General features: G+C 35.9%; 1 protein-coding gene and 38 non-coding genes across 39 annotated transcripts; 38 read left to right on the forward strand and 1 right to left on the reverse strand.

The window, feature by feature from the left end:
• Positions 1-221: 221 nt before the first annotated feature.
• Positions 222-331, forward strand: trnal-caa (transfer RNA leucine (anticodon CAA)). The gene is made up of 2 exons: positions 222-259; positions 286-331. It is a non-coding gene; the product is annotated as a tRNA-Leu (tRNA).
• A 242-nt stretch (positions 332-573) lies between these two features.
• trnal-caa (transfer RNA leucine (anticodon CAA)) lies at positions 574-683 on the forward strand. The gene is made up of 2 exons: positions 574-611; positions 638-683. It is a non-coding gene; the product is annotated as a tRNA-Leu (tRNA).
• A 248-nt stretch (positions 684-931) lies between these two features.
• On the forward strand, positions 932-1,041 carry trnal-caa (transfer RNA leucine (anticodon CAA)). The gene is made up of 2 exons: positions 932-969; positions 996-1,041. It is a non-coding gene; the product is annotated as a tRNA-Leu (tRNA).
• Positions 1,042-1,292: 251 nt separating this feature from the next.
• Positions 1,293-1,402, forward strand: trnal-caa (transfer RNA leucine (anticodon CAA)). The gene is made up of 2 exons: positions 1,293-1,330; positions 1,357-1,402. It is a non-coding gene; the product is annotated as a tRNA-Leu (tRNA).
• A 247-nt stretch (positions 1,403-1,649) lies between these two features.
• Positions 1,650-1,759, forward strand: trnal-caa (transfer RNA leucine (anticodon CAA)). The gene is made up of 2 exons: positions 1,650-1,687; positions 1,714-1,759. It is a non-coding gene; the product is annotated as a tRNA-Leu (tRNA).
• A 242-nt stretch (positions 1,760-2,001) lies between these two features.
• trnal-caa (transfer RNA leucine (anticodon CAA)) lies at positions 2,002-2,111 on the forward strand. The gene is made up of 2 exons: positions 2,002-2,039; positions 2,066-2,111. It is a non-coding gene; the product is annotated as a tRNA-Leu (tRNA).
• A 246-nt stretch (positions 2,112-2,357) lies between these two features.
• On the forward strand, positions 2,358-2,467 carry trnal-caa (transfer RNA leucine (anticodon CAA)). The gene is made up of 2 exons: positions 2,358-2,395; positions 2,422-2,467. It is a non-coding gene; the product is annotated as a tRNA-Leu (tRNA).
• Positions 2,468-2,714: 247 nt separating this feature from the next.
• On the forward strand, positions 2,715-2,824 carry trnal-caa (transfer RNA leucine (anticodon CAA)). Its single transcript has 2 exons — positions 2,715-2,752; positions 2,779-2,824. It is a non-coding gene; the product is annotated as a tRNA-Leu (tRNA).
• A 248-nt stretch (positions 2,825-3,072) lies between these two features.
• On the forward strand, positions 3,073-3,182 carry trnal-caa (transfer RNA leucine (anticodon CAA)). Its single transcript has 2 exons — positions 3,073-3,110; positions 3,137-3,182. It is a non-coding gene; the product is annotated as a tRNA-Leu (tRNA).
• A 605-nt stretch (positions 3,183-3,787) lies between these two features.
• trnal-caa (transfer RNA leucine (anticodon CAA)) lies at positions 3,788-3,897 on the forward strand. The gene is made up of 2 exons: positions 3,788-3,825; positions 3,852-3,897. It is a non-coding gene; the product is annotated as a tRNA-Leu (tRNA).
• A 247-nt stretch (positions 3,898-4,144) lies between these two features.
• On the forward strand, positions 4,145-4,254 carry trnal-caa (transfer RNA leucine (anticodon CAA)). The gene is made up of 2 exons: positions 4,145-4,182; positions 4,209-4,254. It is a non-coding gene; the product is annotated as a tRNA-Leu (tRNA).
• Positions 4,255-4,502: 248 nt separating this feature from the next.
• Positions 4,503-4,612, forward strand: trnal-caa (transfer RNA leucine (anticodon CAA)). Its single transcript has 2 exons — positions 4,503-4,540; positions 4,567-4,612. It is a non-coding gene; the product is annotated as a tRNA-Leu (tRNA).
• Positions 4,613-4,859: 247 nt separating this feature from the next.
• Positions 4,860-4,969, forward strand: trnal-caa (transfer RNA leucine (anticodon CAA)). Its single transcript has 2 exons — positions 4,860-4,897; positions 4,924-4,969. It is a non-coding gene; the product is annotated as a tRNA-Leu (tRNA).
• Positions 4,970-5,214: 245 nt separating this feature from the next.
• Positions 5,215-5,324, forward strand: trnal-caa (transfer RNA leucine (anticodon CAA)). Its single transcript has 2 exons — positions 5,215-5,252; positions 5,279-5,324. It is a non-coding gene; the product is annotated as a tRNA-Leu (tRNA).
• Positions 5,325-5,566: 242 nt separating this feature from the next.
• trnal-caa (transfer RNA leucine (anticodon CAA)) lies at positions 5,567-5,676 on the forward strand. The gene is made up of 2 exons: positions 5,567-5,604; positions 5,631-5,676. It is a non-coding gene; the product is annotated as a tRNA-Leu (tRNA).
• Positions 5,677-5,923: 247 nt separating this feature from the next.
• On the forward strand, positions 5,924-6,033 carry trnal-caa (transfer RNA leucine (anticodon CAA)). Its single transcript has 2 exons — positions 5,924-5,961; positions 5,988-6,033. It is a non-coding gene; the product is annotated as a tRNA-Leu (tRNA).
• Positions 6,034-6,280: 247 nt separating this feature from the next.
• trnal-caa (transfer RNA leucine (anticodon CAA)) lies at positions 6,281-6,390 on the forward strand. The gene is made up of 2 exons: positions 6,281-6,318; positions 6,345-6,390. It is a non-coding gene; the product is annotated as a tRNA-Leu (tRNA).
• A 244-nt stretch (positions 6,391-6,634) lies between these two features.
• Positions 6,635-6,744, forward strand: trnal-caa (transfer RNA leucine (anticodon CAA)). The gene is made up of 2 exons: positions 6,635-6,672; positions 6,699-6,744. It is a non-coding gene; the product is annotated as a tRNA-Leu (tRNA).
• A 250-nt stretch (positions 6,745-6,994) lies between these two features.
• Positions 6,995-7,104, forward strand: trnal-caa (transfer RNA leucine (anticodon CAA)). Its single transcript has 2 exons — positions 6,995-7,032; positions 7,059-7,104. It is a non-coding gene; the product is annotated as a tRNA-Leu (tRNA).
• A 247-nt stretch (positions 7,105-7,351) lies between these two features.
• Positions 7,352-7,461, forward strand: trnal-caa (transfer RNA leucine (anticodon CAA)). Its single transcript has 2 exons — positions 7,352-7,389; positions 7,416-7,461. It is a non-coding gene; the product is annotated as a tRNA-Leu (tRNA).
• Positions 7,462-7,705: 244 nt separating this feature from the next.
• On the forward strand, positions 7,706-7,815 carry trnal-caa (transfer RNA leucine (anticodon CAA)). The gene is made up of 2 exons: positions 7,706-7,743; positions 7,770-7,815. It is a non-coding gene; the product is annotated as a tRNA-Leu (tRNA).
• A 250-nt stretch (positions 7,816-8,065) lies between these two features.
• trnal-caa (transfer RNA leucine (anticodon CAA)) lies at positions 8,066-8,175 on the forward strand. Its single transcript has 2 exons — positions 8,066-8,103; positions 8,130-8,175. It is a non-coding gene; the product is annotated as a tRNA-Leu (tRNA).
• Positions 8,176-8,422: 247 nt separating this feature from the next.
• trnal-caa (transfer RNA leucine (anticodon CAA)) lies at positions 8,423-8,532 on the forward strand. The gene is made up of 2 exons: positions 8,423-8,460; positions 8,487-8,532. It is a non-coding gene; the product is annotated as a tRNA-Leu (tRNA).
• A 247-nt stretch (positions 8,533-8,779) lies between these two features.
• Positions 8,780-8,889, forward strand: trnal-caa (transfer RNA leucine (anticodon CAA)). Its single transcript has 2 exons — positions 8,780-8,817; positions 8,844-8,889. It is a non-coding gene; the product is annotated as a tRNA-Leu (tRNA).
• Positions 8,890-9,136: 247 nt separating this feature from the next.
• Positions 9,137-9,246, forward strand: trnal-caa (transfer RNA leucine (anticodon CAA)). Its single transcript has 2 exons — positions 9,137-9,174; positions 9,201-9,246. It is a non-coding gene; the product is annotated as a tRNA-Leu (tRNA).
• Positions 9,247-9,488: 242 nt separating this feature from the next.
• trnal-caa (transfer RNA leucine (anticodon CAA)) lies at positions 9,489-9,598 on the forward strand. The gene is made up of 2 exons: positions 9,489-9,526; positions 9,553-9,598. It is a non-coding gene; the product is annotated as a tRNA-Leu (tRNA).
• A 247-nt stretch (positions 9,599-9,845) lies between these two features.
• Positions 9,846-9,955, forward strand: trnal-caa (transfer RNA leucine (anticodon CAA)). The gene is made up of 2 exons: positions 9,846-9,883; positions 9,910-9,955. It is a non-coding gene; the product is annotated as a tRNA-Leu (tRNA).
• Positions 9,956-10,202: 247 nt separating this feature from the next.
• Positions 10,203-10,312, forward strand: trnal-caa (transfer RNA leucine (anticodon CAA)). Its single transcript has 2 exons — positions 10,203-10,240; positions 10,267-10,312. It is a non-coding gene; the product is annotated as a tRNA-Leu (tRNA).
• A 244-nt stretch (positions 10,313-10,556) lies between these two features.
• Positions 10,557-10,666, forward strand: trnal-caa (transfer RNA leucine (anticodon CAA)). Its single transcript has 2 exons — positions 10,557-10,594; positions 10,621-10,666. It is a non-coding gene; the product is annotated as a tRNA-Leu (tRNA).
• A 251-nt stretch (positions 10,667-10,917) lies between these two features.
• trnal-caa (transfer RNA leucine (anticodon CAA)) lies at positions 10,918-11,027 on the forward strand. The gene is made up of 2 exons: positions 10,918-10,955; positions 10,982-11,027. It is a non-coding gene; the product is annotated as a tRNA-Leu (tRNA).
• Positions 11,028-11,269: 242 nt separating this feature from the next.
• On the forward strand, positions 11,270-11,379 carry trnal-caa (transfer RNA leucine (anticodon CAA)). Its single transcript has 2 exons — positions 11,270-11,307; positions 11,334-11,379. It is a non-coding gene; the product is annotated as a tRNA-Leu (tRNA).
• A 250-nt stretch (positions 11,380-11,629) lies between these two features.
• trnal-caa (transfer RNA leucine (anticodon CAA)) lies at positions 11,630-11,739 on the forward strand. Its single transcript has 2 exons — positions 11,630-11,667; positions 11,694-11,739. It is a non-coding gene; the product is annotated as a tRNA-Leu (tRNA).
• A 249-nt stretch (positions 11,740-11,988) lies between these two features.
• trnal-caa (transfer RNA leucine (anticodon CAA)) lies at positions 11,989-12,098 on the forward strand. The gene is made up of 2 exons: positions 11,989-12,026; positions 12,053-12,098. It is a non-coding gene; the product is annotated as a tRNA-Leu (tRNA).
• A 246-nt stretch (positions 12,099-12,344) lies between these two features.
• On the forward strand, positions 12,345-12,454 carry trnal-caa (transfer RNA leucine (anticodon CAA)). Its single transcript has 2 exons — positions 12,345-12,382; positions 12,409-12,454. It is a non-coding gene; the product is annotated as a tRNA-Leu (tRNA).
• Positions 12,455-13,057: 603 nt separating this feature from the next.
• trnal-caa (transfer RNA leucine (anticodon CAA)) lies at positions 13,058-13,167 on the forward strand. Its single transcript has 2 exons — positions 13,058-13,095; positions 13,122-13,167. It is a non-coding gene; the product is annotated as a tRNA-Leu (tRNA).
• Positions 13,168-13,414: 247 nt separating this feature from the next.
• Positions 13,415-13,524, forward strand: trnal-caa (transfer RNA leucine (anticodon CAA)). The gene is made up of 2 exons: positions 13,415-13,452; positions 13,479-13,524. It is a non-coding gene; the product is annotated as a tRNA-Leu (tRNA).
• Positions 13,525-14,029: 505 nt separating this feature from the next.
• Positions 14,030-14,139, forward strand: trnal-caa (transfer RNA leucine (anticodon CAA)). The gene is made up of 2 exons: positions 14,030-14,067; positions 14,094-14,139. It is a non-coding gene; the product is annotated as a tRNA-Leu (tRNA).
• A 246-nt stretch (positions 14,140-14,385) lies between these two features.
• Positions 14,386-14,495, forward strand: trnal-caa (transfer RNA leucine (anticodon CAA)). The gene is made up of 2 exons: positions 14,386-14,423; positions 14,450-14,495. It is a non-coding gene; the product is annotated as a tRNA-Leu (tRNA).
• A 2,844-nt stretch (positions 14,496-17,339) lies between these two features.
• On the reverse strand, positions 17,340-18,928 carry atp5mg (ATP synthase membrane subunit g). The gene is made up of 3 exons (XM_087807288.1): positions 18,783-18,928; positions 18,366-18,526; positions 17,340-17,483 (listed from the first exon to the last, which is right to left on the reverse strand). Exons 1-3 carry the CDS (start codon positions 18,832-18,834, stop codon positions 17,385-17,387), a joined length of 312 nt encoding a protein of 103 aa, XP_087663414.1. The 5' UTR covers positions 18,835-18,928; the 3' UTR covers positions 17,340-17,384.
• Between the last annotated feature and the right edge of the window lie 306 nt (positions 18,929-19,234).

Below are 19,234 nucleotides of genomic sequence, written 5' to 3' on the forward strand. Positions count from 1 at the left end.
AATAGTATATTCACTACACTTGATTAGCTATGACAAAATGACATCATATAATTGAAACAAGCTAACATTTCATCGGAATTCAGTTTTTATTTTACTTAGATGTGTTGACTTAAATATTTCTAATTCATTTAAAAAATGTTAACATTTAGCAATTATTGTATTCAATAAAATGTTGCTATACTTGCAGACTACTTTCAACAAGCTACTTATCAAGCAGCAATGTCAGGATTGCCGAGTGGTCTAAGGCGCCAGACTCAAGGTATAAACCTTCCATATGTATGGGACTTCTGGTCTCCAGTTGGAGGCGTGGGTTCAAATCCCACTTCTGACATTATATTGTTCAGATTCAAAATAATATATTCACTACACTTGGTTAGCTATGACAAAATGACATCATATAATTCAAACAAGCTAACATTTCATCGGAATTCAGTTTTTATTTTACTTAGCTGTGTTGACCTAATTATTTCTAATTCATTTAAAAAAATGTTAACAATTAGCAATTATTGTATTCAATAAAAATGTAGCTATATTTGCAGACTTCTTTCAACAAGCTAATTGTCAAGCAGCAATGTCAGGATGGCCGAGTGGTCTAAGGCGCCAGACTCAAGGTATAAACCTTCCATATCTATGGGACTTCTGGTCTCCAGTTGGAGGCGTGGGTTCAAATCCCACTTCTGACACTCTTTTGGTCAGTTCAGATTCAAAATAGTATATTCACTACACTTGGTTATCTATGACAAAATGACATCATATAATTCAAACAAGCTAATATTTCATCTGAATTCAGTTTTTATTTTATTTAGCTGTGTTGACTTAAATATTTAAAATTAAGTAAAGATGTTAACATTTAGCAATTATAGTACTCAATTTAAAAAAATGTAGCTATACTTACAGACTTCTTTCAACAAGCTACTTGTAAAGCAGCAATGTCGGGATGGCCGAGTGGTCTAAAGCGCCAGACTCAAGGTATAAACCTTCCATATGTATGGGACTTCTGGTCTCCAGTTGGAGGCGTGGGTTCAAATCCCACTTCTGACACCCTTTTGGTCAGTTCAGATTCAAAATAGTATATTCACTACACTTGGTTATCTATGACAAAATGACATCATATAATTCAAACAAGCTAACAATTCATCTGAATTCAGTTTTTATTTTACTTAGCTGTGTTGACTTAATTATTTAAAATTAATTTAAAAAAATGTTAACAATTAGCAATTATTGTATTCAATAAAAAAAAATGTAGCTATACTTGCAGACTACTTTCAACAAGCTACTTACCAAGCACCAATGTCAGGATGGCCGAGTGGTCTAAGGCGCCAGACTCAAGGTATAAACCTTCCATATCTATGGGACTTCTGGTCTCCAGTTGGAGGCGTGGGTTCAAATCCCACTTCTGACACTCTTTTGGTCGGTTCAGATTCAAAATAGTATATTCACTACACTTGGTTATCTATGACAAAATGACATCATATAATTCAAACAAGCTAACAATTCATCTGAATTCAGTTTTTATTTTACTTAGCTGTGTTGACTTAATTATTTAAAATTAATTAAAAAAAATGTTAACAATTAGCAATTATTGTATTCAATAAAAATGTAGCTATACTTCCAGACTTCTTTCAACAAGCTAATTGTCAAGCAGCAATGTCAGGATGGCCGAGTGGTGTAAGGCGCCAGACTCAAAGTATAAACCTTCCATATGTATGGGACTTCTGGTCTCCAGTTGGAGGCGTGGGTTCAAATCCCACTTCTGACATTATATTGTTCAGATTCAAAATAGTATATTCACTACACTTGGTTAGCTATGACAAAATGAAATCATATCATTCAAACAAGCTAACTTTTCATCTCAATTCACTTTTTATTTTAGTAGTATTTTTTGACCAAATTTATTTTTTTATACTGAAAAAATGTTAACATTTAGCAATTATTGTATTCATTAAAAAATTGTATGATACCACCAGACTACCTTCAACAAGCTCATAAACAAGCAGCAATGTCAGGATGGCCGAGTGGTCTAAGGCGCCAGACTCAAGGTATAAACCTTCCATATGTATGGGACTTCTGGTCTCCAGTTGGAGGCGTGGGTTCAAATCCCACTTCTGACATTATATTGTTCAGATTCAAAATAGTATATTCACTACACTTGGTTAGCTATGACAAAATGACATCAGATAATTTAAACAAGCTAATATTTCATCTGAATTCAGTTTTTATTTTACTTAACTATGTTGACCTAATTATTTAAAATTAATTTAAAAAAATGTTAACAATTAGCAATTATTGTATTCAATAAAAAAAAATGTAGCTATACTTGCAGACTACTTTCAACAAGCTACTTACCAGGCACCAATGTCAGGATGGCCGAGTGGTCTAAGGCGCCAGACTCAAGGTATAAACCTTCCATATGTATGGGACTTCTGGTCTCCAGTTGGAGGCGTGGGTTCAAATCCCACTTCTGACATTATATTGGTCAGTTCAGATTCAAAATAGTATATTAACTACACTTGTTTAGCTATGACAAAATGAAATCATATCATTCAAACAAGCTAACATTTCATCTTAATTCACTTTTTATTTTAGTAGGATTTTTTGACCAAATTTATTTTTTTATACTGAAAACTTGTTAACATTTAGCAATTATTGTATTCATTAAAAAATTGTATGATACCACCAGACTACCTTCAACAAGCTCATAAACAAACAGCATTGTCAGGATGGCCGAGTGGTCTAAGGCGCCAGACTCAAGGTATAAACCTTCCATATCTATGGGACTTCTGGTCTCCAGTTGGAGGTGTGGGTTCAAATCCCACTTCTGACATTATATTGGTCAGTTCAGATTCAAAATAGTATATTGACTACACTTGGTTAGCTATGACAAAATGACATCATATAATTCAAACAAGCTAACAATTCATCTGAATTAACTTTTTATTTTATTTAGCTGTGTTGACTTAAATATTTAAAATTAATTATAAATTTTTTTAACATTTAACAATTATTGTATTCAATAAAAAATGAAGCTATACTTGCAGACTACTTTCAACAAGCTACTTAGCAAGCAGCAACGTCAGGATGGCCGAGTGGTCTAAGGCGCCAGACTCAAGGTATAAACCTTCCATATCTATGGGACTTCTGGTCTCCAGTTGGAGGCGTGGGTTCAAATCCCACTTCTGACATTATATTGGTCAGTTCAGATTCAAAATAGTATATTCACTACACTTGATTAGCTATGACAAAATGACATCATATAATTCAAACAAGCTAACATTTCATCGGAATTCAGTTTTTATTTTACTTAGCTGTGTTGACCTAATTATTTCTAATACATTAAAAAAAAAAATTACATTTAGCTATTATTGTAATCAGTTAAAAAATGTAGCTATACTTGCACACTACTTTCAACAAGCTACTTAGCAAGCAGCACAGCAGGATGGCCGAGTGGTCTAAGGCGCCAGACTCAAGGTATAAACCTTCCATATGTATGGGACTTCTGGTCTCCAGTTGGAGGCGTGGGTTCAAATCCCACTTCTGACATTATATTGGTCAGTTCAGATTCAAAATAGTATATTAACTACACTTGGTTAGCTATGACATAATGAAATCATATCATTCAAACAAGCTAACATTTCATCTTAATTCACTTTTTATTTTAGTAGGATTTTTTGACCAAATTTATTTTTTTATACTGAAAACTTGTTAACATTTAGCAATTATTGTATTCATTAAAAAATTGTATGATACCACCAGACTACCTTCAACAAGCTCATAAACAAGCAGCAATGTCAGGATGGCCGAGTGGTCTAAGGCGCCAGACTCAAGGTATAAACCTTCCATATGTATGGGACTTCTGGTCTCCAGTTGGAGGTGTGGGTTCAAATCCCACTTCTGACACCCTTTTGGTCAGTTCAGATTCAAAATAGTATATTCACTACACTTGGTTATCTATGACAAAATGACATCATATAATTCAAACAAGCTAACAATTCATCGGAATTCAGTTTTTATTTTACTTAGCTGTGTTGACTTAATTATTTAAAATTAATTTAAAAAAATGTTAACAATTAGCAATTATTGTATTCAATAAAAATGTAGCTATACTTGCAGACTTCTTTCAACAAGCTAATTGTCAAGCAGCAATGTCAGGATGGCCGAGTGGTCTAAGGCGCCAGACTCAAGGTATAAACCTTCCATATCTATGGGACTTCTGGTCTCCAGTTGGAGGCGTGGGTTCAAATTCCACTTCTGACACTCTTTTGGTCAGTTCAGATTCAAAATAGTATATTCACTACACTTGGTTATCTATGACAAAATGACATCATATAATTCAAACAAGCTAATATTTCATCTGAATTCAGTTTTTATTTTATTTAGCTGTGTTGACTTAAATATTTAAAATTAAGTAAAGATGTTAACATTTAGCAATTATAGTACTCAATTTAAAAAAATGTAGCTATACTTACAGACTTCTTTCAACAAGCTACTTGTAAAGCAGCAATGTCGGGATGGCCGAGTGGTCTAAAGCGCCAGACTCAAGGTATAAACCTTCCATATGTATGGGACTTCTGGTCTCCAGTTGGAGGCGTGGGTTCAAATCCCACTTCTGACACCCTTTTGGTCAGTTCAGATTCAAAATAGTATATTCACTACACTTGGTTATCTATGACAAAATGACATCATATAATTCAAACAAGCTAACAATTCATCTGAATTCAGTTTTTATTTTACTTAGCTGTGTTGACCTAATTATTTCTAATTCATTTAAAAAAATGTTAACAATTAGCAATTATTGTATTCAATAAAAATGTAGCTATATTTGCAGACTACTTTCAACAAGCTAATTGTCAAGCAGCAATGTCAGGATGGCCGAGTGGTCTAAGGCGCCAGACTCAAGGTATAAACCTTCCATATGTATGGGACTTCTGGTCTCCAGTTGGAGGCGTGGGTTCAAATCCCACTTCTGACATTATATTGGTCAGTTCAGATTCAAAATAGTATATTCACTACACTTGATTAGCTATGACAAAATGACATCATATAATTGAAACAAGCTAACATTTCATCGGAATTCAGTTTTTATTTTACTTAGATGTGTTGACTTAAATATTTCTAATTCATTTAAAAAATGTTAACATTTAGCAATTATTGTATTCAATAAAATGTTGCTATACTTGCAGACTACTTTCAACAAGCTACTTATCAAGCAGCAATGTCAGGATTGCCGAGTGGTCTAAGGCGCCAGACTCAAGGTATAAACCTTCCATATGTATGGGACTTCTGGTCTCCAGTTGGAGGCGTGGGTTCAAATCCCACTTCTGACATTATATTGTTCAGATTCAAAATAGTATATTCACTACACTTGGTTATCTATGACAAAATGACATCATATAATTCAAACAAGCTAACAATTCACCTGAATTCAGTTTTTATTTTACTTAGCTGTGTTGACCTAATTTTTTAAAATTAATTTTAAAAAAAGTTAACAATTAGCAATTATTGTATTCAATAAAAATGTAGCTATACTTGCAGACTTCTTTCAACAAGCTAATTGTCAAGCAGCAATGTCAGGATGGCCGAGTGGTCTAAGGCGCCAGACTCAAGGTATAAACCTTCCATATCTATGGGACTTCTGGTCTCCAGTTGGAGGCGTGGGTTCAAATCTCACTTCTGACACTCTTTTGGTCAGTTCAGATTCAAAATAGTATATTAACTACACTTGGTTAGCTATGACAAAATGACATCATATAATTCAAACAAGCTAACAATTCATCTGAATTCAGTTTTTATTTTACTTAGCTGTGTTGACTTAATTATTTAAAATTAATTTAAAAAAATGTTAACAATTAGCAATTATTGTATTCAATAAAAATGTAGCTATACTTGCAGACTTCTTTCAACAAGCTACTTACCAAGCAGCAATGTCAGGATGGCCGAGTGGTCTAAGGCGCCAGACTCAAGGTATAAACCTTCCATATGTATGGGACTTCTGGTCTCCAGTTGGAGGCGTAGGTTCAAATCCCACTTCTGACATTATATTGGTCAGTTCAGATTCAAAATAGTATATTAACTACACTTGGTTAGCTATGACATAATGAAATCATATCATTCAAACAAGCTAACATTTCATCTTAATTCACTTTTTATTTTAGTAGGATTTTTTGACCAAATTTATTTTTTTATACTGAAAACTTGTTAACATTTAGCAATTATTGTATTCATTAAAAAATTGTATGATACCACCAGACTACCTTCAACAAGCTCATAAACAAGCAGAAATGTCAGGATGGCCGAGTGGTCTAAGGCGCCAGACTCAAGGTATAAACCTTCCATATGTATGGGACTTCTGGTCTCCAGTTGGAGGCGTGGGTTCAAATCCCACTTCTGACATTATATTGTTCAGATTCAAAATAATATATTCACTACACTTGGTTAGCTATGACAAAATGACATCATATAATTCAAACAAGCTAACATTTCATCGGAATTCAGTTTTTATTTTACTTAGCTGTGTTGACCTAATTATTTCTAATTCATTTAAAAAAAAAATTACATTTAGCAATTATTGTAATCAGTTAAAAAATGTAGCTATACTTGCAGACTACTTTCAACAAGCTACTTAGCAAGCAGCAACGTCAGGATGGCCGAGTGGTCTAAGGCGCCAGACTCAAGGTATAAACCTTCCATATGTATGGGACTTCTGGTCTCCAGTTGGAGGCGTGGGTTCAAATCCCACTTCTGACACTCTTTTGGTCAGTTCAGATTCAAAATAGTATATTCACTACACTTGGTTATCTATGACAAAATGACATCATATAATTCAAACAAGCTAACAATTCATCTGAATTCAGTTTTTATTTTACTTAGCTGTGTTGACTTAATTATTTAAAATTAATTAAAAAAAATGTTAACAATTAGCAATTATTGTATTCAATAAAAAAAATGTAGCTATACTTGCAGACTACTTTCAACAAGCTACTTACCAAGCACCAATGTCAGGATGGCCGAGTGGTCTAAGGCGCCAGACTCAAGGTATAAACCTTCCATATGTATGGGACTTCTGGTCTCCAGTTTGAGGCGTGGGTTCAAATCCCACTTCTGACATTATATTGGTCAGTTCAGATTCAAAATAGTATATTCACTACACTTGGTTATCTATGACAAAATGACATCATATAATTCAAACAAGCTAACAATTCATCTGAATTCAGTTTTTATTTTACTTAGCTGTGTTGACTTAATTATTTAAAATTAATTTTAAAAAATGTTAACAATTAGCAATTATTGTATTCAATAAAAATGTAGCTATACTTGCAGACTTATTTCAACAAGCTAATTGTCAAGCACCAATGTCAGGATGGCCGAGTGGTCTAAGGCGCCAGACTCAAGGTATAAACCTTCCATATCTATGGGACTTCTGGTCTCCAGTTGGAGGCGTGGGTTCAAATCCCACTTCTGACATTATATTGTTCAGATTCAAAATAATATATTCACTACACTTGGTTAGCTATGACAAAATGACATCATATAATTCAAACAAGCTAACATTTCATCGGAATTCAGTTTTTATTTTACTTAGCTGTGTTGACCTAATTATTTCTAATTCATTTAAAAAAAAAATTACATTTAGCAATTATTGTAATCAGTTAAAAAATGTAGCTATACTTGCAGACTACTTTCAACAAGCTACTTAGCAAGCAGCAACGTCAGGATGGCCGAGTGGTCTAAGGCGCCAGACTCAAGGTATAAACCTTCCATATGTATGGGACTTCTGGTCTCCAGTTGGAGGCGTGGGTTCAAATCCCACTTCTGACACTCTTTTGGTCAGTTCAGATTCAAAATAGTATATTCACTACACTTGGTTATCTATGACAAAATGACATCATATAATTCAAACAAGCTAACAATTCATCTGAATTCAGTTTTTATTTTACTTAGCTGTGTTGACTTAATTATTTAAAATTAATTAAAAAAAATGTTAACAATTAGCAATTATTGTATTCAATAAAAAAAATGTAGCTATACTTGCAGACTACTTTCAACAAGCTACTTACCAAGCACCAATGTCAGGATGGCCGAGTGGTCTAAGGCGCCAGACTCAAGGTATAAACCTTCCATATGTATGGGACTTCTGGTCTCCAGTTTGAGGCGTGGGTTCAAATCCCACTTCTGACATTATATTGGTCAGTTCAGATTCAAAATAGTATATTCACTACACTTGGTTATCTATGACAAAATGACATCATATAATTCAAACAAGCTAACAATTCATCTGAATTCAGTTTTTATTTTACTTAGCTGTGTTGACTTAATTATTTAAAATTAATTTTAAAAAATGTTAACAATTAGCAATTATTGTATTCAATAAAAATGTAGCTATACTTGCAGACTTATTTCAACAAGCTAATTGTCAAGCACCAATGTCAGGATGGCCGAGTGGTCTAAGGCGCCAGACTCAAGGTATAAACCTTCCATATCTATGGGACTTCTGGTCTCCAGTTGGAGGCGTGGGTTCAAATCCCACTTCTGACACTCTTTTGGTCGGTTCAGATTCAAAATAGTATATTCACTACACTTGGTTATCTATGACAAAATGACATCATATAATTCAAACAAGCTAACAATTCATCTGAATTCAGTTTTTATTTTACTTAGCTGTGTTGACTTAATTATTTAAAATTAATTTAAAAAAATGTTAACAATTAGCAATTATTGTATTCAATAAAAATGTAGCTATACTTCCAGACTTCTTTCAACAAGCTAATTGTCAAGCAGCAATGTCAGGATGGCCGAGTGGTCTAAGGCGCCAGACTCAAAGTATAAACCTTCCATATGTATGGGACTTCTGGTCTCCAGTTGGAGGCATGGGTTCAAATCCCACTTCTGACATTATATTGGTCAGTTCAGATTCAAAATAGTATATTAACTACACTTGGTTAGCTATGACAAAATGAAATCATATCATTCAAACAAGCTAACATTTCATCTCAATTCACTTTTTATTTTAGTAGTATTTTTTGACCAAATTATTTTTTTTATACTGAAAACTTGTTAACATTTAGCAATTATTGTATTCAATAAAAAATTGTATGATACCACCAGACTACCTTCAACAAGCTCATAAACAAGCAGCAATGTCAGGATGGCCGAGTGGTCTAAGGCGCCAGACTCAAGGTATAAACCTTCCATATGTATGGGACTTCTGGTCTCCAGTTCGAGGCGTGGGTTCAAATCCCACTTCTGACATTATATTGTTCAGATTCAAAATAGTATATTCACTACACTTGGTTATCTATGACAAAATGACATCATATAATTCAAACAAGCAAACAATTCACCTGAATTCAGTTTTTATTTTACTTAGCTGTGTTGACTTAATTATTTCAAATTAATTTAAAAAAATGTTAACAATTAGCAATTATTGTATTCAATAAAAATGTAGCTATACTTGCAGACTTCTTTCAACAAGCTACTTACCAAGCAGCAATGTCAGGATGGCCGAGTGGTCTAAGGCGCCAGACTCAAGGTATAAACCTTCCATATGTATGGGACTTCTGGTCTCCAGTTGGAGGCGTAGGTTCAAATCCCACTTCTGACATTATATTGGTCAGTTCAGATTCAAAATAGTATATTAACTACACTTGGTTAGCTATGACATAATGAAATCATATCATTCAAACAAGCTAACATTTCATCTTAATTCACTTTTTATTTTAGTAGGATTTTTTGACCAAATTAATTTTTTTATACTGAAAACTTGTTAACATTTAGCAATTATTGTATTCATTAAAAAATTGTATGATACCACCAGACTACCTTCAACAAGCTCATAAACAAGCAGCAATGTCAGGATGGCCGAGTGGTCTAAGGCGCCAGACTCAAGGTATAAACCTTCCATATGTATGGGACTTCAGGTCTCCAGTTGGAGGCGTGGGTTCAAATCCCACTTCTGACATTATATTGGTCAGTTCAGATTCAAAATAGTATATTAACTACACTTGGTTAGCTATGACATAATGAAATCATATCATTCAAACAAGCTAACATTTCATCTTAATTCACTTTTTATTTTAGTAGGATTTTTTGACCAAATTTATTTTTTTATACTGAAAACTTGTTAACATTTAGCAATTATTGTATTCATTAAAAAATTGTATGATACCACCAGACTACCTTCAACAAGCTCATAAACAAACAGAAATGTCAGGATGGCCGAGTGGTCTAAGGCGCCAGACTCAAGGTATAAACCTTCCATATGTACGGGACTTCTGGTCTCCAGTTGGAGGCGTGGGTTCAAATCCCACTTCTGACATTATATTGTTCAGATTCAAAATAATATATTCACTACACTTGGTTAGCTATGACAAAATGACATCATATAATTCAAACAAGCTAACATTTCATCGGAATTCAGTTTTTATTTTACTTAGCTGTGTTGACCTAATTATTTCTAATTCATTTAAAAAAAAAATTACATTTAGCAATTATTGTAATCAGTTAAAAAATGTAGCTATACTTGCAGACTACTTTCAACAAGCTACTTAGCAAGCAGCAACGTCAGGATGGCCGAGTGGTCTAAGGCGCCAGACTCAAGGTATAAACCTTCCATATCTATGGGACTTCTGGTCTCCAGTTGGAGGCGTGGGTTCAAATCCCACTTCTGACACTCTTTTGGTCAGTTCAGATTCAAAATAGTATATTAACTACACTTGGTTATCTATGACAAAATGACATCATATAATTCAAACAAGCTAACAATTCATCTGAATTCAGTTTTTATTTTACTTAGCTGTGTTGACTTAATTATTTAAAATTAATTTAAAAAAAATGTTAACAATTAGCAATTATTGTATTCAATAAAAAAAATGTAGCTATACTTGCAGACTACTTTCAACAAGCTACTTACCAAGCACCAATGTCAGGATGGCCGAGTGGTCTAAGGCGCCAGACTCAAGGTATAAACCTTCCATATGTATGGGACTTCTGGTCTCCAGTTGGAGGCGTGGGTTCAAATCCCACTTCTGACATTATATTGTTCAGATTCAAAATAGTATATTCACTACACTTGGTTATCTATGACAAAATGACATCATATAATTCAAACAAGCTAACAATTCACCTGAATTCAGTTTTTATTTTACTTAGCTGTGTTGACTTAATTTTTTAAAATTAATTTAAAAAAAAGTTAACAATTAGCAATTATTGTATTCAATAAAAATGTAACTATACTTGCAGACTTATTTCAACAAGCTAATTGTCAAGCAGCAATGTCAGGATGGCCGAGTGGTCTAAGGCGCCAGACTCAAGGTATAAACCTTCCATATCTATGGGACTTCTGGTCTCCAGTTGGAGGCGTGGGTTCAAATCTCACTTCTGACACTCTTTTGGTCAGTTCAGATTCAAAATAGTATATTCACTACACTTGGTTATCTATGACAAAATGACATCATATAATTCAAACAAGCTAACAATTCATCTGAATTCAGTTTTTATTTGATTTAGCTGTGTTGAATTAAATATTTAAAATTAATTTAAAAGATGTTAACATTTATCAATTATAGTATTCAATTAAAAAAAATGTAGCTATACTTACAGACTTCTTTCAACAAGGTACTTGTAAAGCAGCAAAGTCAGAATGGCTGAGTGGTCTAAGGCGCCAGACTCAAGGTATAAACCTTCCATATGTATGGGACTTCTGGTCTCCAGTTGGAGGCGTGGGTTCAAATCCCACTTCTGACATTATATTGGTCAGTTCAGATTCAAAATAGTATATTCACTACACTTGGTTATCTATGACAAAATGACCTCATATAATTCAAACAAGCTAACAATTCATCTGAATTCAGTTTTTATTTTATTTAGCTGTGTTGACTTAAATATTTAAAATTAATTAAAAAGATGTTAACATTTAGCAATTATTGTGTTCAATAAAAACAATGTAGCTATACTTGCAGACTACTTTCAACAAGCTACTTAGCAAGCAGCAACATCAGGATGGCCGAGTGGTCTAAGGCGCCAGACTCAAGGTATAAACCTTCCATATGTATGGGACTTCTGGTCTCCAGTTGGAGGCGTGGGTTCAAATCCCACTTCTGACACTCTTTTGGTCAGTTCAGATTCAAAATAGTATATTCACTACACTTGGTTAGCTATGGAAAAATGACATCATATTATTAAAACAAGCTAACTATTCATCTGAATTCAGTTGTAATTTTACTTAGCTGTGTTGACTTAATTATTTAAAATTAATTTAAAAAATGTTAACAATTAGCAATTATTGTATTCAATAAAAATGTAGCTATACTTGCAGACTTCTTTCAACAAGCTAATTGTCAAGCAGCAATGTCAGGACGGCCGAGTGGTCTAAGGCGCCAGACTCAAGGTGTAAACCTTCCATATGTATGTGACTTCTGGTCTCCAGTTGGAGGCGTGGGTTCAAATCCCACTTCTGACATTATATTGGTCAGTTCAGATTCAAAATAGTATATTCACTACACTTGGTTAGCTATGACAAAATGACATCATATAATTCAAACAAGCTAACAATTCATCTGAATTCAGTTTTTATTTTATTTAGCTGTGTTGACTTAAATATTTAAAATTAATTAAAAAGATGTTAACATTTAGCAATTATAGTATTCAATTTAAAAAAAATGTAGCTATACTAACAGACTTCTTTCAACAAGGTACTTTTAAAGCAGCAATGTCAGGATGGCAAAGTGGTCTAAGGCGCCAGACTCAAGGTATAAACCTTCCATATGTATGGGACTTCTGGTCTCCAGTTGGAGGTGTGGGTTCAAATCCCACTTCTGACATTATATGGTTCAGATTCAAAATAGTATATTCACTACACTTGGTTAGATATGACAAAATGACATCAGATAATTCAAACAAGCTAATACTTCATCTGAATTCAGTTTTTATTTTACTTAGCTATGTTGACCTAAATATTTCTAATTCATTTAAAAAAAATTACATTTAGCAATTATTGTATTCAGTTAAAAAATGTAGCTATACTTGCAGACTACTTTCAATAAGCTACTTACCAAGCAGCAATGTCAGGATGGCCGAGTGGTCTAAGGCGCCAGACTCAAGGTATAAACCTTCCATATGTATGGGACTTCTGGTCTCCAGTTGGAGGCGTGGGTTCAAATCCCACTTCTGACATTATATTGGTCAGTTCAGATTCAAAATAATATATTCACTACACTTGGTTAGCTATGACAAAATGACATCATATAATTCAAACAAGCTAACAATTCATCTGAATTAACTTTTTATTTTACTTAGCTGTGTTGGCTTAAATATTTCTAATTAATTAAAAAAATGTTAACATTTAGCAATTATTGTATTCAATAAAAAATGAAGCTATACTTGCAGACTACTTTCAATAAGCTACTTGTCAAGCAGCAACGTCAGGATGGCCGAGTGGTCTAAGGCGCCAGACTCAAGGTATAAACCTTCCATATGTATGGGACTTCTGGTCTCCAGTTGGAGGCGTGGGTTCAAATCCCACTTCTGACATTATATTGTTCAGATTCAAAGTAGTATATTCACTACACTTGACTTAAATATTTCTAATTATTCAAAAAAATATTAACATTTAGCTATTATTGTGTTCAATAGCAAATGTAGCTATACTTGCAGACTACTTTCAACAAGCTACTTACTATGTCAGGGTAGCCGAGTGGTCTAAGATGCCAGACTCAAGTTATAAACCTTCCATATGTATGGGACTTCTGGTCTCCAGTTGGAGGCGTGGGTTCAAATCCCACTTCTGACACTCTTTTGGTCAGTTCAGATTCAAAATAGTATATACACTACACTTGGTTAGCTATGACAAAATGACATCATATAATTCAAACAAGCTAACAATTCATCTGAATTAACTTTTTATTTTACTTAGCTGTGTTGACTTAAATATTTCTAATTAATCAAAAAAATGTTAACATTTAGCAATTATTGTGTTCAATAAATATGTAGCTATACTTCCAGACTAATTTCAACAAGCTACTTACCGAACAGCAATGTCAGAATGGCCGAGTGGTGTAAGGCGCCAGACTCAAGGTATAAACCTTCCATATGTATGGGACTTCTGGTCACCAGTTGGAGGCGTGGGTTCAAATCCCACTTCTGACATTATATTGGTCAGTTCAGATTCAAAATAATATATTCACTACACTTGGTTAGCTATGACAAAATGACATCATATAATTCAAATAAGCTACCAATTCATCTGAATTAACTTTTTATTTTACTTAGCTGTGTTGACTCAAATATTTATAATTAATTAAAAAAATGTTAACATTTAGCAATTATTGTGTTCAATAAATATGTAGCTATACTTGCAGACTACTTTCAACAAGCTACTTACCAAATAGCAATGTCAGGATGGCCGAGTGGTCTAAGGCGCCAGACTCAAGGTATAAACCTTCCATATGTATGGGACTTCTGGTCTCCAGTTGGAGGCGTGGGTTCAAATCCCACTTCTGACATTATATTGGTCAGTTCAGATTCAAAATAATATATTCACTACACTTGGTTAGCTATGACAAAATGACATCATATAATTCAAATAAGCTAATTCATCTGAATTAACTTTTTATTTTACTTAGCTGTGTTGACTTAAATATTTCTAATTAATTAAAAAAAATGTTAACATTTAGCAATTATTGTATTCCATAAAAAATGTAGCTATAGTTACTTACTATTGCTGAATAAACGCTGGTGTAGTCCGGGACACGTTACTGTGAAGAAAGTCTCATGTTGTCAAGATTTCGAACTGTTGGCTGTCAGCATGCGTCCGTATTATCTACCGCGTGAGTTCAGTCACGTGATCGCGCTGTGTGTTTACATTCCTCCGAGCGCTGCGGCTGCATCTGCCTGTGAGAAGATCCACACAATGACAGCTAGACTTCAGAATCAACATCCTGACGCGTTTATCATCATCTTAATCATGCCAACCTGGACTCTACTCTGCCTACTTTCCATCAGGCCGTGGATTGTCCCACCAGGAATAACAGGACAATTGACCTTCTTTATTCTAACTTGAAGGACGCCTACAGAGCCAAACCTCTTCCTCCACTTGGAAGGTACGATCATAACCTGGTCCACCTTCAGTCACAGTACATTCCTCTGGTGCAGAGACAGACTGTGACCACTAAGACAATCAGAAAGTGGACACCAGCTGTGGAGGACGCCATCAGAGACAGCTTTGAAACAACAGACTGGGATGTGCTGCTGAGGTCTCATGGTGAGGACATCGAGGGTCAGACACACTGTCTAACAGATTATTTAAATTTCTGCTTGGACGTTGTCGCCCCTACTAAGACTGTCCGCTGTTACCCTAATAATAAACCGTGGGTAACAAAGGAGGTCAAGGATGTCCTTAACAGGAAGAAAGTGGCTTTCAGGAGCAGGGACAGGGACGCCATGAGGTCAGCTCAGCAGGAGGTGAAGCGATGCTTGAGGGAGGCAAAGGACACCTACAGGAGGAGGTTGGAGGAGAAGCTGAGCCGAGAAGAAATAAGAGAGGTCTGGGATGGTGTTAAAACCATCACTGGACACAAGACCAAGGCCTCTCTGACTGCAGTGGACACGGTGGAGGAGGCAAATGGACTGAACAACTTTTTCAACAGGTTTGAGCAGGTCACCTCACCCTCACTGCTGCCCGCCTCAGGACCTGCCCCACCTTCTTGTGCCCCCCTCAGCTCCACACAACCACTTCCCAGCTTCACCTCACTCCAGGTACAGGATGTACTTCGGAGGATTCGTCCAGGGAAGGCTGCTGGTCCTGATAAGGTGTCTGCTCGACTGCTAAAGACCTGCGCTGCTGTACTAGCTGAGCCGCCCCAGCATGTCTTCAACCTCAGTCTACGGCTGGGGAAAGTACCAACTCTGTGGAAGACTTCCTGTATCGTTCCAGTCCCTAAAAAGATCCCACCAAGTGTGCTGAACGATTACAGACCGGTGGCACTGACTTCGCAGCTGATGAAGACACTGGAGCGGCTGGTCCTCGAACATCTCAGGCCACAAGTCCAGCACGCGCAAGACCCCCTGCAGTTTGCCTACCAGCCAGCAGTTGGTGTGGAAGATGCCATCCTTCACCTCCTGCATCGGACCTACTCCCACTTGGATAAAGGATGCGGTCCAGTGAGAATCCTATTCCTGGACTTTTCTAGTGCCTTCAACACCATCCTGCCACTCTGCTGCAGGACAAACTGACTAAGATGCATGTGGACCCTGGTCTGGTCTCCTGGATTACGGACTATCTTACTGATCGACCACAGTATGTCAGGCTGAAGGATATCAAGTCTGACACTGTGGTGTGCAGTACAGGAGCACCTCAGGGGACAGTACTGGCCCCTCTCCTCTTCACCATCTACACTTCAGACTTCTGCTACAACTCAGAGCTGAGTCTCGTCCAGAAGTATGCTGACGACACTGCCATTGTTGGATGCATCAGGGACAACAGCGTAGACGAGTATAGGAGTCTGATAAGTGACTTTGTGGACTGGAGTGAGAGGAACCACTTGAAGCTGAACACCTCAAAGACCAAGGAGCTGGTCTTGGACTTCGGGAGGTCCAGGACAAAGCCACGTCCAGTGTCCATCAGAGGCGACGAGGTGGAGATAGTGGACAACTATAAGTACCTCGGTGTGTGGATGGACAGTAAACTGGACTGGTCCTGCAATACAGACCATGTATATAAGAAGGTTCAGAGTAGACTGTACTTTCTGAGGAGGCTTCGATCATTTAACATCTGCAAGAAGCTCCTTTGCATGTTCTACCAGTCTGTGGTGGCCAGTGTCCTGTTCTATGCTGTGGTGTGTTGTCAGTTTATTTTCGAAAAAAATTAAAAACCATGTCTAATTTAACTTTGTGTTGGTCGTTTACATTAAATTCTAATAAGATGTTTGTGGCAGGTAACGTGACAAAATGTGGAAAAGTCTAAAATACTTTATGCAAGCCACTGTATGTATTAAAATAAATATTAGCATAACTAATTTTAAGTTAAGACATAACAGTGAAATATTTTCAATTTTATTAGCAGATGTCCTATTCATAAATGAAAATTTAAAAAAAGTACTATATTTCCGAAAGGTACACAGGCGCACATTAAACACCTGCACAGAAAATACAGATTTGACGGAACTAACCATTTCTTTTTTTAACATTTTTAAGGTAAATCAACTTGCCAACCAGCTAAGTGGTCGGTAACAGGTCTGCAGACAGCAGAAGTAATAGTTGATTAATTAATGAATGGGCACATTGAATCCTCAAGTTTTATACATAAAAATACACATGACATTCCATTCAAAAAAAGAAAAGACAAACAATTGAGTTTAAATATTTAATACAACAGAACAGAGAAAGTCCAGATTTTACACATCATATCCAACAATGCCTCCTTTGCCGATACACTCTCCAATGAAGAACCACATCAAGACTTCAGTTGCCACCAGTCCATTCCTCATGGCCTCCTGCAGACAGACGGATTAAAATGACAAACATTTTTTTCTAAAGAGTATCTTATCCTAGGGTTAGTTACATGTTGTCTGGAATAGACATGTAGTTAAAGTGATTGTTCACCTAAAATTCAACCTCCACTCATTATCTGCTCACCCTAATGTCAACTAAGGTTGCGTAATCACTTTCTTTTTAGAGTCATAGGGAAAATGTACATTCATTTTAATGAAGGAACTTACTCCCAAAAGACACTTAAAAACATCCATATACCTCCATACTGCTTGAATGCTTCCAGAGCACATACAATCTACCATCTACACTGTCCATATGATATTTACTCAGAGTACTTACGTTTATTCCGCTTAAACACTTTTAATGTTTAATGTTTCTGTGAATACAGATTGCTTATCTTTAGACTTAGATTGTGTAATTGTGTTAGTTTTCTTTCTCTTGTTCTTATTTTATTTTGATTTATTTTTTATAAAAAAATGCTGTATGTATTGGCTATTGGAAAAAACAATTTCCCAAAAGAGACCTCCTGAGGGATCAATAAAGTTGTACCTTACCTTACCTTAATATTGTTTAAACACCTGCCACAACAAGCATAAAATATAGAAATATGACATTTTTTCAGGAACAATTCTTCTCATCGAGGCATTAATACAAGATGGACATTACAGACATGCAGTATGGAGGCATTTGGATGTTTTTTTAAAGTCTTTCTGGAGGAAGTTTGTCCACTGAGAACAGTCTATATACAAATATTTTTGTGTATAACTCTAAAAAGAACAGATTACTCCCTTAGTTGACATGAGGATGAGTAGAAAATGAGCAATATTTGAATTTTGGGTGAACTTTCGATTTAAAACAAATCAGTATTGAGATTCTGTTTTTACCCTCACGGTGGTCTGACCCAGACGCCCACTCTGGACAGCCTTCAGCAGGTTTGTTGCCCCCTCGATGGCCTTGGGGATCTCGGCAGGGGACGGTGGGACCAGTTCAACACGAGCATAGTGCCAGAAGGTTGCAAGTCGGGGTTTGGAGTAGGTGACAGCGGCTGACGGGGAAAACAACCACAGTTTTACACGAGAACAAGGCTTTGAATTGCTTAGTTAACAATACTGAATAAAACTGATAATAAATTGACATCTTTTGCAAATTTGAACACAAAATGTATTAAGTAAAGAGCATTAAATGGTCAAAATGTGCACAGAATCATCAGGAAGCTAGTCAATGAAGCTACATCAGTTAGCTACATGGTAGACTGATAACACGTCTCATGGATTGCTATCAAAGTGCGTGATCTTACTCACCTCCGACCATTGTCGGGACTTTGGCGACCATTCTCTGCAATGCCTGCGCCATTGTTACTGTTTGTTAATGTCTGCTTCCTATGTTGCAGCTTTAACTCGAATGTCACCTCCAGTGGAACGATGAAGACTTCCTCGCTGGTTATTGTAATGCCACATCGGTGTGTCACCGCCCCCAACTGGTACGGGGTGTAAATGGAACCAGAGAGTACCGAATGACTTGAATATTATCTAAATGAGCAAATAAAACCAGAATAATAAATCGGTATCCAGAAAATCTAAAAACTCGTCTTTATAACATTCGAAAACATATTTTGTTTGTTTTAGATTATAATCGAGGTACCGAAGTTATTGCGGGGACTGGAACCTATCCCAGGTTCATTGGACGAGAGGCGGGGACACCCTGGAAAGGACGCCAGTCTGTAGCAGGGCACACAAAGAAACATAACCATACA

The sequence above is a fragment of the Callionymus lyra genome, chromosome 14 (assembly GCF_982586985.1).
Source record: "Callionymus lyra chromosome 14, fCalLyr1.hap1.1, whole genome shotgun sequence".
NCBI classification, from domain to species: Eukaryota; Metazoa; Chordata; class Actinopteri; order Syngnathiformes; family Callionymidae; genus Callionymus; species Callionymus lyra.